At 48.3% G+C, this 14,675-nt stretch overlaps 1 protein-coding gene across 3 annotated transcripts in view; it reads right to left on the bottom strand.

The window, feature by feature from the left end:
• Positions 1-395: 395 nt before the first annotated feature.
• TBPL1 (TATA-box binding protein like 1) overlaps positions 396-14,675 on the bottom strand; it is a 270,644-nt gene continuing 256,364 nt past the window's right edge. For all 3 annotated transcript variants that reach the window (XM_069607406.1, XM_069607407.1, XM_069607408.1), the window contains one exon: positions 396-1,089. In XM_069607406.1, coding sequence (XP_069463507.1) covers positions 1,010-1,089 — 80 coding nt within the window. In that variant the 3' untranslated portion in view covers positions 396-1,009. The remainder of the gene's footprint in view (positions 1,090-14,675) is intronic.

Below are 14,675 nucleotides of genomic sequence, written 5' to 3' on the forward strand. Positions count from 1 at the left end.
GCCCCAAACAGGCAGTCGCTTGACTTGCCGGGCTAGAACGGGTAGACGCACCTCTGCTGGGAGCCCTTCCCCTCATTACATTATAAGTGGTAGCTAGGAACTAACTGCAATTGGACATTTAACTTAGTCTTCAAGACCCGTAACTCCCGGTACAGCGCTCGGGTCTATAAAACGGAATTCCAATTAAAAGGTTTGGAATGGTGAATAAAGGGATTTTCCAAATCAGATGTAATTTTGTTGCATTTGTAGAATTAGTATAAATAAAGGTCATGAAAATACCTAGTTTCCTACAAAAAGAACACTAAAGACCATAGTTCAATAAAAAATGTAAAAAGCTTACTTCAAATCAAGATGTGGGAGACGGAATGACAGACAATTATATTCTTGACACACAGTTCGGTCTTTAAGAGCTGTTCTTTTTATATTTTTCATATTAAGATTACAATATCATTGAGAGCCTCCTAGCTCACACCATTAGGCAAAGTGTTGAACAATAATCAATAAACGCATGGTCCCACTTTATTCAACGCTCTATAAACACATCTGTTTTCACAACAGACCCTTAATGAGCAATGCCACTTTGCAACCTTTTATTTTTAAACATTCATAAAGTGAAAAAGATAACGTGTACAGCTTCTTTGGTGCCCATATTTAGCTTACAAAAATGTAAAAGACTATTCACAAGTAAAACACATAAGCTCGAATAAAACGTTTGTTTTAACATTAGTGCACATTGTGCAACAAACCTGCGTTTCACAAATGCCACTGTGCCGCTCATTGGTACACAGGAATGACTGCACAAATAAATAGAACGTCCTTTAAAAGCAGCAGATCCACGTCTTGTAAACATGTCTCTTAAAATACAGCATTGTCCAAAATAAAATCCACAGGAGCCGGAATTAACGCTGCGACCATAGACCAGTACGGACGAGTCCCTCAGTAACGTTTGGTCCAGTCTTACGTATGCTGTAACTCAAATGTTGCATTGGTTTATTGACCAGATCCCAAGCTACAATATAGGCTTTCTGCACTCAAACAAATAAGGATAGATTTCTTCTACGGCTGTTGCAACAGACTTCACATCAGGGCCTGTGATTTGGGAACAAAAACGGTGACAAGGAAATAGAAGTCAGAACTAAAATCATTGAAAGAGCACAACCACATACATGCAAATAGGAAGAGGGGCCCAACAATCCTAGAACGTGAAACATGTTAAATTAACACCCCTTCCACAGTCTCTTTGATTGTTAAAATGAACATTTGTAATAACGTTTTAACTTGGGTAGATAGGGGAAGAAAAATGCCTCTAAATAGACTTCAAGCAATCACTTCATATACGATAGCTTACAATTCCCTAGGATACTATACTAAGCAACACCATTGCAAAACAATTACAGTCACATCAGTGCTGTGCATGCATGCTCTTCTCCCAGATATGGTTAAAAAAGTTGTATTCAAAGGAAATAAAATCCCTCACTTATGCTTGCAACTTTGATGATGGTTTCCCGTTAGCTTCAAAAGAAAATAAACTGTTGCTCGTCAGGATGTCTTACAAAAACTAAGTCCTCTGTCCATACCTAATCTAGCCAACCATCTAACCCTACAACTAATAACAAAGGAAACAGTGTAGGAAATCATTACTTCCCCTTTTCTTGGTTTAGGCGGCTAATTCCTGATCCCCACCCAATTGTGCGTTTGGTTCTTGCTTTCCGTTTCAGGTTTTGGCCTGCAGGTACATTTCAAATGACATGCATTACTTACTGTAATCGCATTTCTGATGATTGTATCTGCTTAGATTCACATGCTGTGCATATAGTCCGACATCTAGTGGTAATCGGAGAGTATTGCATCTTTCTATCGAGGATCGAAAGGGGACTCTGACATGGGCGTGACTAACACTATCCCCAACGTGACATGCAGTGTACCCAAAATCCATCATGCGTCAAGGTCCCTCTGATTGTTTTTCCTGCCGTGAGGGAGCCTTATAGTCAGCGAGAGTACTGAGAGCTAAGGTGTAAGATGTCCATGTTCCCTCGACTCCATGAGGAGAGGAAGGGTGGCTGCATGTGAATCTAAGCAGATATAATCACCAGAAGAACAAGTTACTTCTTACCTGGTAACGTTCTTTCGACGGGATTTTCCTCCGACGTATTCCTCATCTTTGATAATACGTTTCCAGCTTGCTGGCCTCGGAAATTTCTTCTGTAGAGGGCGCAACGCGTCGACGTCCGCTGAGTCGATGTCCCTTGACGGCCACCGCATCGGCGCCGACGTCACCATGCCCATAAATAGCCACACGCTGCGTCCATTGCTCAGTTCCGTTTTGTAGCATAAGAAAAGACATGCCTGAATCGGTTAGTAACCTTGAAGGAGCGAAAGCTGCAACCACAAGGGAAGTTATCACTGCGGGGATGGATGGGAGGGGCGATAAGGGATACGTCGGAGGAACATCCTGTCGAAAGAACGTTACCAGGTAAGAAGTAACTTGTTCTTCGAAGGGATTGTGTCCTCCGACTTATTCCTCATCTTTGATAGACTCCCATAGCAGTAGTATGTAATTGGAGGAGGGAGTGATAGTGTTATGTATACCTTTAGGGATGGACCGAATGTAATACGGCCTTGCCAAATCTGGTCTCTTGAGCAGTGGAGGAATCCAGATTGTAAAATTTTGTGAATGTATGTGCGGACGACCATGTGGCAGCCGCACATATGTCCCGGACCGGTACCCCTCTCTGGAGAGCCGAAGAGGCTGCGATACCCCTGGTTGAATGAGCCCTGAGATTTTGGGGCGACTCTTTCCCTGCTAGTCTATAACATTCCAGGATGGCCAAAATAATCGACCTGGAGATGGTTTGTTTTTTATGGGTAGTCCCAACTTGTGACCTGAGTATCCTACAAACAGTTGGTCTGCTTGCCTGATCCTAGCCATTCTGCTGATGTAAAAGCTGAGAGCTTGCCTAGGGTCCAGCCTGTGCAGCCTTTCCTCCTCTTTCCCCAGATGGGGAGGAGGGTAGAATGAAGGCAAGGTAATTTTCTGAGTGATATGGAATTCAGAAACCACCTTTGGGAGGAAATTAGGCTTCACCTGTAGGACAACCTTGTCCTTGTGGAAGATTGTATGTGGGGGTTTACAGGAGAGAGCTTGTAGCTCACTCACCCTCCTAGCAGATGTTAGTGCTACCAATAGGACAGTTTTAAGCGTGAGAAATCTCAATGCGCAAGAGTGAAGAGGTTCGAATGGAGTGCCCATTAAGAAGTTTAAAACTAAATTTAAGTCCCATAATGGAACCTGGAATGGTTTTGGAGGGTAAACATTAGTTAGACCGTTGAGAAATTTTACCACTAGACGAATTTTGAAATACGATGGCTCCTCCGCAGTGCGCTTGGAGATAGAAAGCGCTGCGAGATGGCCTTTTACAGTGCCAACTTGAAGGCCTGAGTTAGCCAAGTAGAGTAGAAACGATAACACTGTTGGTGCACTGCATGAAAAAGGGTCGATATTCTCTTCCCTACACCAGCTGCAAAACTTGTTCCAACGGCAGCTGGCCGAAAGCAACACCTCCATGACGTCATCAGGGAGATTCCAATCCTTGTACCTCAACCTTTCAGAAGCCAAGCGTGAAGGTTGAGGGTTCTGGTGTCTGGATGGAGAACCTGACCTCCCTTCTGCGAGAGAAGATTCTCTTCGAGTGGAAGATGGATTGGCGGGCAGATGGACATATCTAGAAGGTCCGGGTACCACGTTCTCCTGGCCCAATCCGGGGCAATTAGGATCATGGTTTTCCGGAATCTTCTCAACCTCCTGATCATTTGAGGACTAACAGACTGGTGGGAACGAGCAAAGGAGTGGAAACTCTCAGTCCACTACGAACGCATCTCCTAGAGCTCCTCTCGGGGGAAATTCCCTTGAACAGAACAGCTTGCACTTCCTGTTGGCGCTTGTGGCGAACAGATCCACCTGAGGGGTTCCCCAAAGGGCGAAGATCTCTTGAAGGACTTCCTGAGCTAGCTCCCACTCGTGGGAGACTGCTCTGCCTGCTCAGAGCGTCCGCTGTCAAATTCTTCTCTCTGGCTAGGTGGACTGCCGATAGAGAGATACCTTCCCGAATTGCCCAAAACCAGAGCTGCATTGCCTCTGCACAGTGGCAGTGATCCTACGCCTCCTCTTTTGTTGAGGTAGTGCATGGCCACTGTGTTGTCCGTCATTATCAGGACATTTCTCCCCTGTACTGATGGCAGGAAAGCTTTCAGCACTAGTCTGATCGCTCTCAGCTCTAATAGGTTGATGTGCAGTCTGGACTCCGATGGAGACCAACGTTCGCTGATGGTCAAGTCGTTGGCACGGGCTCCCCACCCTGTGAGCGAGGCGTCTGTGACTACTGTTATCTCCGGCCATGGTTGCCAAAACAGTTCTCCTTTCAAGATGGATAGGCCCACCATTGAAGGTCGCGGGCTACCTTGTCCGGAATCCGGAGGATATCTGTCATTCTCCCTGAGAATTGTGACCACTGACTTCTCAGTGCCCACTGAAGAGATCTCATTCTCAGGCAAGCCTCTGGCACAAGGAAGATGCAGGGTGCCATGAGGCCTAGCAACCTCAAAAAGTGGAAGGCTGGGAGACGTTGGGCATTTTGAAACTTGGTGACCATCTGTAGAATATCTTGAGCCCTCACCTCTGGTGGCGAGGCTTTTCCCAGGGAAGTGTCCAGGACCGCTCCAATGAACTGGAGTCTCTGAGATGGTATCATCTGTGACTTCTTTAAATTGAGGGAAAAGCCCAGTCTGTGAAGGAAGAGGCAGACATAATCTAGCTGGGTCTGGGCCTGTTCCGAAGATACGGCCCTGATCAGCCAATCGTCCAGGTAGGGATAGATGTGGATCCCTTCCCTCCTTAGAATAGCCGCAACTACCGACATCAGCTTGGTGAAGACCCTCGGGGCGGAGGTCAGCCCAAATGGCAGAACTCGAAATTGATAATGAGAGTTGTCAATTGCGAACTTCAGGTATTTCCTTGCTTGAGATGGATTGGCACATGGAAATAAGCATCCTGAAGGTCCAGAGATACCAGCCAGTCCTGGAGCTGGAGGGCCTGAAGGATCTGAGAGAGAGTTACCATCTTGAACTTGTCCTTCATGAGGAACTTGTTCAATTCTCGTAAGTCCAGGATGGGTCTCAGTCCTCCGTCCTTCTTTGGTATGAGAAAGTAGGGGGGAGTACCAGCCCTTGTTCATGTCCGCTACAGGTACCGGTTCTATGGCACCTTTCTCTAGCAGGTCCATAATTTCCTGCAAGAGGAGCGGATCTGGAACTTTTAGGGAGCTGTTCCCCGGTGGATGACTCTCAGGGATGTGTAGAAAGGGTAGGCAGTAACCTTGGGCAACTGTCTCCAACGCCCAAGCATCTGACGTTATAGCCTGCCATTCCGTCAGATGGTGAGTTAACCTGCCCCCTACAGGTGTCTTGTGTGTGAAGGCCTCAGAGTGGTTTGGGGGCGGCTGATTCAGATGCCGATGGTAAAAAGGCGCCTGCTGCAGTCTTAGTGCTCTAGACCCGTCCACCTCGGGTGGATCTCCTTTGTCCTCTGCCTTTCCCGAATGCGGAATAATAGCGAAAGGACTTTCCTCTCCCAGAGGTTCCTGAGGGGCGAAAAGGAGTTTGGCGGATAGCAGCTCCCAAGGATTTTGCTGCTGCAACTTTTCCAGACTGTCATCAGCCTTTTTCCCGAATAATGAAGAGCCGTCAAAGGGCATATTCAAAAGTCTGGCCTGTACATCAGGGGCAAAGCCCGACTTTCGCAACCACGCATTCCTGTGGATTGTTGTACTTGCCGCCATGGCCCTGCTGATACTGTCAGCGGAATCGATGCCCGTTTGAAGTGATTCGCACATGGCATCTTTGCCATCTTTAATGATAAGGAAGGCTTCCTTTTCCTCTCCTTTGGGTATGCAGTCAGCCGCTGATGAAGCACACTCCCATAGCGTGTGACTGAACCTGGCGAGCGTACAGGTGGCGTTGATGGACTTCAACGCCATACTACAGGCAGAGAAGACTTTCTTTGCCATAGAGTCGTACCTCTTGTCATCCCTATCCTGTGGGACAGTAGGGTAAGCAGTCCTACTGCTGGATGAAGTTGCCGCTTGAACCACCAGGCTCTCTGGGGTCGGGTGTTTTGACAGGTATTCAGGGTCAGCAGCCGCTACCCTATACTTTGTCGACAATCTTTTATTGACTGCTGGGATAACTTCGGGAGTTTCCCAATTAGATGCAATTTCTCTTTGTAGGGCTGCATGGAAGGGGACCACCGGGTCCTCCTGTGGGCCTTTGTCCAATATATCTGTTAGATCATCCTGTTGAAAAACAGGTGAAGACGCAGACCAACCCATAAACTCAATTATTCTAGCCATCAGGGTTCTATATGGTGTTTCGGCATGTTCCCCTGGGTCTGGCTTTACAAATTCCACTTCAGGGGAAGTGTCCAGTCCACTTGCCTCATGAAGTGACTCCTGTAGTTCCTTCAGCCTTCTTTCTTCAGAGGTGAAATCCTCTGCAGTAGGCAGTGTGGTTCTCTGTAAACCAAATGTTTCCTGGTCAGAATCTTCCCTTTCTTCATAATTTGAAGAAAGACCAGGGTATTCTGACCTCTGAAATGGAGTAAAGCCCATCTCTAGGGCCGAAGGAGCCAAAATCGTTATTGGACGAGAAAATGTCGGTGTCGTCGACGCCGATGTAACAGGCTTCGAAGGCGCCGAAAACGGCGTCGAAAAAACTGGAAGGGGTCTCGAAGAACTCGAGGAGGATCGGGATCCTACTCGAGGGCATCGACGACGGTCTCGGCGTCGTGCCAGAGGCCCTTGAAATCACCGTTGGCTGTGGAGCCTTGGTCCTCTTTCATCGGCGTCGACGATGGCATCGAGTCGATCGACTAATGCGTCGAGGAACCCTTCGACAACGGCGTCGATGGTGCCGATCCGTGCGTCAAACGAATCTTCGACGACAACTAAATAACCCTCGACGACAGCTTCGAAGATGGTGCCTTCTTACCCGATGGCTCATGGCGCTCTCGGGTGGAATGTTTCGGTGGGTGCTGCGACTCACGGCGTTTTGATTTTTTTCAGCTGTCTTCGAGGGGGTCGAGGCCGCGTTCTCGAAGACGCTTAACATTTTCTTTCCGAATTCCTCCCACTCAGCTTGAGAACTGTGTTTGGTGGGACATGACTTTCTGGGGACACAGAAGACGAGGAATGGGACCTTCGACGTCTCTTTTGAGTGTCTAGATCTCGACGAATGGTGGGATCTGCTTCGAGATCTAGAATGGAAATGTTTGACGGCGAGGAGACGAATGCCTCGACTCAGCCGACGAAACCTTCGAGGAGGATTTGGCTGACTTACCTCTCTCGAGCTTCCCCTTTCGCTCCTTCAGGGCTTTCGCCGTCATGGACATGCAGTCCGCACACTCCGAACAATGGTGCTCGGACCCCAAGCACCATAAACAGACCCTGTGTGGATCCGTTGTTGACATTTTTTTACCGCAGTCTCGACATTTCTTGAAGCCGGATCGCGGCGTCGTCGGTTCTGATGAAGAAGCCATCGAGAACGATGAGGAATATTCGAGTCGAAATAGATAGTAAACCAGACTGAACTGAGCAACAACGTTCCGAGGCCCCACGAAGCGCGGAAAAACGGAACTGAGCAACGGACGCAGCGCGTGGCTATTTATGGGCATGGTGACCTCGGCGCCGATACGGTGGCCGTCGAGGGACATCGACTCGGCAGACGTCGACGCGCAGCGCCCTCTACAGTAAAAATTTCCGAGGCCAGCAAGCTGGAAACGTATTATCAAAGATAAGGAATACGTCGGAGGACACAATCCCTTCGAAATGCTATTACGATACGTAATGCACGACTTCTGATGTTTGTTAATCTGGTTAGAATCACATGCTGTGCAAAGACAAGCGAGCAGTACAAAGATGGTGGTGGGATGTGTGAAGGAACAGTAGCAAAAAGATGTCTTTGCACCGCTTGCCCCACCTGAGAATCAGACCTAGAGTGTGTGCGTCTAGGCAGTAGTGTTGTGTAAAGCTGTGTACAGAACTCCAGGTTGCTGCTTTACAAATGGACTCCAGAGGAACATTTGCAATGAATGCTATGGAATCCCCCGTGCCTAGAGTAGTGTGTTCTAGGCTTGAAGGGCAGATCTCACTTGGCAAGAGCGTAGCACAGTGTGATGCAGTTTACAAACCACTTTGAAATAGCTGATTTAGAGACAGGGCCCCCTTCGCTAACTGATTTGTTTTCCGTAGTGGTCTTGTCTTTTCCGGATAATAGATCACTGCTCTCCTTACATAGTGTGGGGAGGGTTCTGCCACGTTAGTGGGGTTCTGCAAAAGGTGGGTAGTTCTACTGCTTGGTTCACATGGAACTTTGAAATAAATTTAGGGGCAAATTGTGGGCGAGTGCGCAGGACCACCTTATCCTTGTGAATCGTGACAAATAGGTCTTGAACTGAAAGGGCCTGCAGTTCACCAACTCTCCTTATTGATGTGATTGCCACCAAGAAGGCAGTCTTGTAGGAGAGTGCTTTAAGGCTAGCCTTAGGCATAGGTTCAAAGGGAGGCCCCATTAGTATAGTAAGTACAACTTTCAGGTCCCATCCGGGAGCTGGGTTGGAAATCGGGGGATGAAGTCTTTACCCCTTTCAGAAAATGCCTGGATTACTGACATTTTCCACCACAAAACCTTTTTCTGGGATGTGGTGTATGCTGAAAGTGCAGCTAAGTGTACTTTTAAGGAATTGAAAACCAGGCCTGAATCTAGTAGGTGAGTTAGGTACAGGACAATATGCGTTTGTGTTCATTCAATAGGATTGACGCTCTTGCCATTGCACCAGACAAAGCGTTTCCATTTGCTGGAATAGCAATGTCTGGTGTTAGGTTTTCGTGCTTCCCCAAGTATGTCCATACATCTTTGAGGGAGTTGGAGGGGTCCGAACTATGACCTCAGGAGCTAGGCTGCCAAGTTGAGAGTTTGCAGGCATGGATGAAGTGTTTCCCCCTGTCTTGTGACAGCATGTTGTGTACGGGCATGGCAGCTTCCTGGAAGGGTAGACTGACATTGCCATGAGATGAGAACCAAGGTTGGCGGGTTACTGGAAGCGTAATCTGGGCATTGTGCGTTCTCCAGAGTTTCTAACAAGTCTCTCTGGGCAGTCCCAGTCTGCGAAGACATTGAGAACAATGTCTTTGTGAAATCGCAGCTAGTACTCTACAGGTAGTGGGAAGTCTCTGCTGAGTACCAGAAGATCGAGTTGTCCTGGAACGTGTTGTGACAGGAGGAGCGTGTTGTGTTTGAGAGCCCATTTCCATATGTTCTGTGACAGTTTGTATAGTGAGTGCCCCCTTGTTTTTTTCAGGTAATACATGGCCGTTGTACTGTTAGTGAGGATTAGGACCGTCTTTCCCTGAAAGCCTGTTTGGAATTCCTTCAGGGCCTAGAACACTGCTAGGAGTTACAGGTTTATGTGGTTGGTTGCTACCGCTGGGGAGTACATGCTGTGCGCCGTCTGATGAAGGAAGGGAGCCCCCCCCCGACCCTGTCAGAGATGTGTCCGTGGATAGAGTGGTTTCTACTGCAAGAGTGGAGAAGGTCTTAACTTGCAAGGGGTTTTCCCTTGACTACCACTGCTGAGACTGAAAGAGGGCTGCAGAGAAAACCAATAAATCGTCCCATTGTCCGCTGGCCTCACACCATTGACTCGAGAGCCACACTTGCATGGGGAACTAGGTAGATGCAGGAGGCGATCATCCCCAACAGTCGCATGGCTTTGTGTATGGTCACCTCGTGACGGGCTACATAGTGAGGAATCTGGAACCGCATGTTTTGAACCATCTCCAAGGGAAAGACGAGAAAGTCTTTGGTAAGAATGAGCCCCCAGAAACTTTTTGACTTGGCTAGGGTCAAGACTTGACTTTCTCGTTGATCGATAACCTAGAAAGAAGGAGATCTATTGTCGTCTGGGTGTTTGTTAGGCGTGTTCCATACGAATCCCCAGTTATTAGCCAGTTTGCAAGGTAAGGGAAGACTGGGATGGAATGCCTGCGCAGGTGAGCAGCTACTACCGCCAGTACCTTCGTGAACACTCTTGGAGCTGAGGAAATGCCAAAGGGAAGAACCTTGAACTGATAGTGCGCGTCTTCCATCATGAACCTTACGTACTCTGTGTGCTGGCAACATTGAAATATGAAAGTATGCATCTTACATATCCAATGTTGTCATGTAATTCCCCTGCACCAGCAGCGGGATTACTTCCTGCAATGTTGTCATTCTGAACTTCTGCGGTTTGACATATTTGTTCGCTGGGTGCAAGTCTAACACAGGGCACATGGTGAGATCCTTTTTGGGTATAAGGAGGTACACTGAATAAATACCCTTGTTTACCTGATGAATGGGGACGACTTCTATGGCACCCTTTTCCTGAAGGATCTGCGCCTCTTACAGCGGGATTTGCAGGTTTGCTGGCGATAGGTGTCTGCTCTTTGGAGGAAGGTATCTAAGTGGCCGGTGGAACTCGCCACAATAACCGTGGGTGATGGTCTTGAGCACTGACTGGTCTGAAGTAATCCCCTCCCATGCGTGAATGAATGACAGCCGTCCCCCAACCGGAGAGGCATGGGAGGGGACCCGGACTGGCAAGTAATTTTGATGCAGAGGTCAGGGAGCCTCTTGGGGTGGAGTTTCTGCCTCTACCCTTGCCTCTGCGCAGTCCCCTTTTTGGATATTGGCTGTTGTCAGTTGCACCTTGTCCTGAGGCCCACGGGGTACCCCCCTGAACCATATTGTCCATGTGGAGATCGGGAGAAAGACTGACCCCGAAAGCAAAAGCGAGGGTTTGCACCTACCCGCAGTTGAAAAGGTTTGGCTGTGATTTGATTGAGAGACTGGAGTGTCTCATGCTCTTTCTTCACCGTCTCCAAGGCATCATCCACAGCCTTACCAAACAAGTTCGACTCTTCCACAGACTTAGTACCCTGGGCCAAAGTGTCTCATCAATTGGCGAAGGCTGCCTCTGTTGAGGTGAGCAAGGCGGGCCCAGACAAATTACGTCTGGGTCAGGAGTATGAGTGTGTGAGAGCTAAGGCCCTTCACCTGCTGGTTGATCTTCACCCCAATCTGGGCACTGGTGAGTTGTGTCCTGCCCAAAAGGATTGTCCTCATGTAGGAATCCTCATATGTATCCTCTGGGTCACAAAACGCAAATACTTCTTGATGAGTTTGTGTTTGCATAGGAAGCTTCTGCAGCTTTGGTAGGGGCAGGAGGAGTCCCGACTAGGTAATGAACCTTCCAGAAAAGTCTATAAATTGTGACATTTTGTCCATGTCATTTTCTAACCTCTCTAGCCAACAGGGATGAAGCAGAGGTGTCAGAGGAGGGAAAGGCTCTATAGAGGGCGGGGATTTATCAGTTAAAGCCCTAGAGAGGGGCTGGGGGCTTTCGGAGTACTCCTCTCGACGAGAGAGGGTGCCTTTAGGTCGGTCTGCTGCCGAAATAGCCGCAAGACTATTGCGTAACTTTGGCGGCTGTATAAGGGGTTTCGACATGCCTGTAGGTGTTGTCTTGGTTGCCGGCTCCACTGAAACCTTAGGAGGCGACGGCGTGTCAGCACTCATGTGCTTCTTAGCTAAGACGCTCTTATGAGTGGAATGCCCAGATGCATGCCGAGAAGACAGATGCAGGGAGGGTGCCAGATCGCGAGGTTCGGCAAGCACCGTTTAACTCTTTGATGGGCCTGTTGGCATCTAGTGCTTTGATGTTTCCGTCGAGGAAGCTACGGGGTTTGTGCGCTTATCCTTTGATAGTCTGTGTGTGCCCCCCGTCGCCGGGGTGTGAACTCCCCATAACAGTATTGGTGGTCGGTCTGTCAGGGACGGGCACCTGGTAACTGGACAGTTTCGCCAAAAGGTCTATGGCCTCCACATCTGAGCTATGGCTGCCGCTTGAGTCCTTGTCACTTGAGGCGACGGTGCCAAAGGGGGAACGACTTTCAGCCTGCATTGTGTAGGCCGCCCACCATTTTGTCCGCCTCTCTTAACGTCTTAGGACGAAAGAGTCTGCAGAACTTACATGATTGCTTGTCATGGTCAAGAGGTAAGCACCCATTGCATTTGCGATGGTTGTCCATCCAGGGTTATTTTACGTTGCAAGACTGCCAAAATTTAAATTGAGTCCTCTGCATAGCAAAGGTGAAAGGCAGCAGCCAGAACGGAAAAGGAAAGAGGGGAAGAGCAAATGCATGCTCTGAAAAGAATCAACCCAGGGCCCCACTCTCGCTACTGTAAGGGCCTGGCCAGAGGACTGAGGCCACGCAGCCGACAGACATCGATCGATGCACCAGTTGCCGAAACAGCAGTTGGATGTGGTCGGCACAGGGATCCAGGAAGTGGTCGAAGAGAAGTCGAAGACTAAACGACCATCTGTTGTGGGACAGCAAAAATACTTTAGCAATATCGACTCTGGAGAGCTCTGCATAAGGCGACCAACTAGCTGTGTGGAAAAAAACAATCTGAGGGACCTTGACACGCGAGAGATTTTGGGTACCATACACATTACGTTAGGGATAGTGTTACAGTCACACCCATGTCAACGTACCCTTTTGAATCTCAAAAGAAAGATGCAATACTCCGATTAGCACTAGATGTCGGATTATATGCACAGGATGGGATTCCAAGCAGATTAACAAACATCTGCAAAGTCCTTTATCGTTTCTCTTTCTAGAAAAGGACTCCACAGACAAATCTCCTCGTCAGTACAAAGAGTTTGTTCCTCAATTGGAGTAACTTGCAATGTAAAACAGCTACTTGTTTAGTACAATAGGCTCTCGAGAGATGCTTAGAATCGGTCGGTGTTCACCATTCCAGGCTGTCGGTCTCTTCTGGTTTATTGCATCTTAGCCTAGCATGGGCCTTCTGGCTCTTTAACCTGTCTCAGTTTGGCACCGTTTCTCAACCAACCGTGGTGTACCTGGTTTCCTATTTCCCACATGGCTATCCAATCTCTCAGAATTTCTGGTTTAGTTGTTGCTTTAACTGCCTTGTTGGGCACTGCACTCCTTACTCTACTCTTGACCGCATACCTGGTTCTCAGTGGCAGTGCTGGCTGGGAAAGGCGACTTTTTGGTTTGCTGCAGAGCTGCGACACAGAGGTCTTCGTGGTTGGGTCTTCTGCTTCAGTTCCTCCTGTCTGCAACCAACAGGACTTTGGCAATGGAGCTGCTGAACACCAGTATGCCATGTCTGCCGCGGCTCAATCTCTCGATTCCTCTGTGGTCCTGGGTTTCTCAGGCTCACTGCCGTCCTGACGTCAGCAGTATTCACAGGCTCCTGGTTTCCTCCAACCACCACACTATCTGCACAGCACTACCTCAGTACCATCCTCTGTGCTCCAGGGCAGGCTTCAGGTTTGCTCTGTCTCTCTGTATGGCCTCAGCCCCTTTGTAGTCTTCCCTGGAACAGGAGAGGAGACCTCATTGGTTCTGCTCTTCAGGTACGGATGTAAACAGAGTTGGGTCATAAACCAAGCCATTAACTTTTAAAGGGCCCTGCACATTATTGTACTGTTCAATCCCATATAACCAACACACACTTGGGATTCTGCTTTTAGGGAGGTGCAGTCATATTTAGCAGAGGATTTCTTGTCCCCCAAGGAGTGGGGTGTCACTTCAGTAAGATTCTGTTTGGCCGGTCCCTTAGCAGGTGTTACGCCCCACAGGCTCACCGCCATAGTCCCAGGGGGTGGCTCCCCCTTGTGGAACAGGGAGGAATTCCCTGGATTTGTCACACCTCGCTTAATCCGATTCCATCTCTCAAGCTGCTCATAATGCACCCAAGGGGAACAGCACTATATTCTCTAGATGGTCTGATGCAGGGGACACCAGAAGGCAATCAAAACATGTTAAATGTGAAAGTGGCAGTACCTCGAGGGCAACTGCAATAGTGCTCACAATTGTCATAAAATGATCACAAAACCTAGCCATGCCCCTTAGAACAAAGGGGTAATTTCCAATGCTCCAGGCAGTGTTTGACAGAACTACCAAAAAGTAAAGCTGCAATTAATAGAATGGGCACAGAGGTTACTTGCACACGCAAAGCTCTGGGCTCCATATGTAAAGTTAGTTGTCATTTTTGTTCCCCAGAAGTGAACACTTTATATTGTGCACTGCATACTGAATATTTCCATACATCCGGCTGCTAAATTAATCCACAGTTTTACCAACATAAATGGATGTAAAACATGTCATCTCGCTCTCCAGCTCCACCCACTTGCTTCCACACCCCTCTCGTTTCCAACACCATGAGTGGCATTTCGCATAGTAGGTGCTACCAGTTGATTCTGGGCAGATCACACCAAAGGCTTAGCCATAAACTCAACCCCTGTTTGATTTTCCCTCTCTCAACCCTTAAATGGCAAACAAAATCATGCTATCTTCACTCCGCTTCTCATGTTAGGCAAGATTGTATGCAGTAACCCTGTGAGAGACGACACCAGCCTTGTCCTCTTGGCAATAGTAACCTTGCCTTTGGTATAGGCCTGTACTACACAAGTTGGTAGTGAGACTGTACAGCCAGGCTCAACTCAAGAGGGATCAATTTGAGCTGTAGGGTTGCAACAGTTTTTCACAGTG

This window comes from Ambystoma mexicanum, chromosome 4q (genome assembly GCF_040938575.1).
Source record: "Ambystoma mexicanum isolate Mex_15411 chromosome 4q, UKY_AmexF1_1, whole genome shotgun sequence".
Classification (NCBI taxonomy): domain Eukaryota; kingdom Metazoa; phylum Chordata; class Amphibia; order Caudata; family Ambystomatidae; genus Ambystoma; species Ambystoma mexicanum.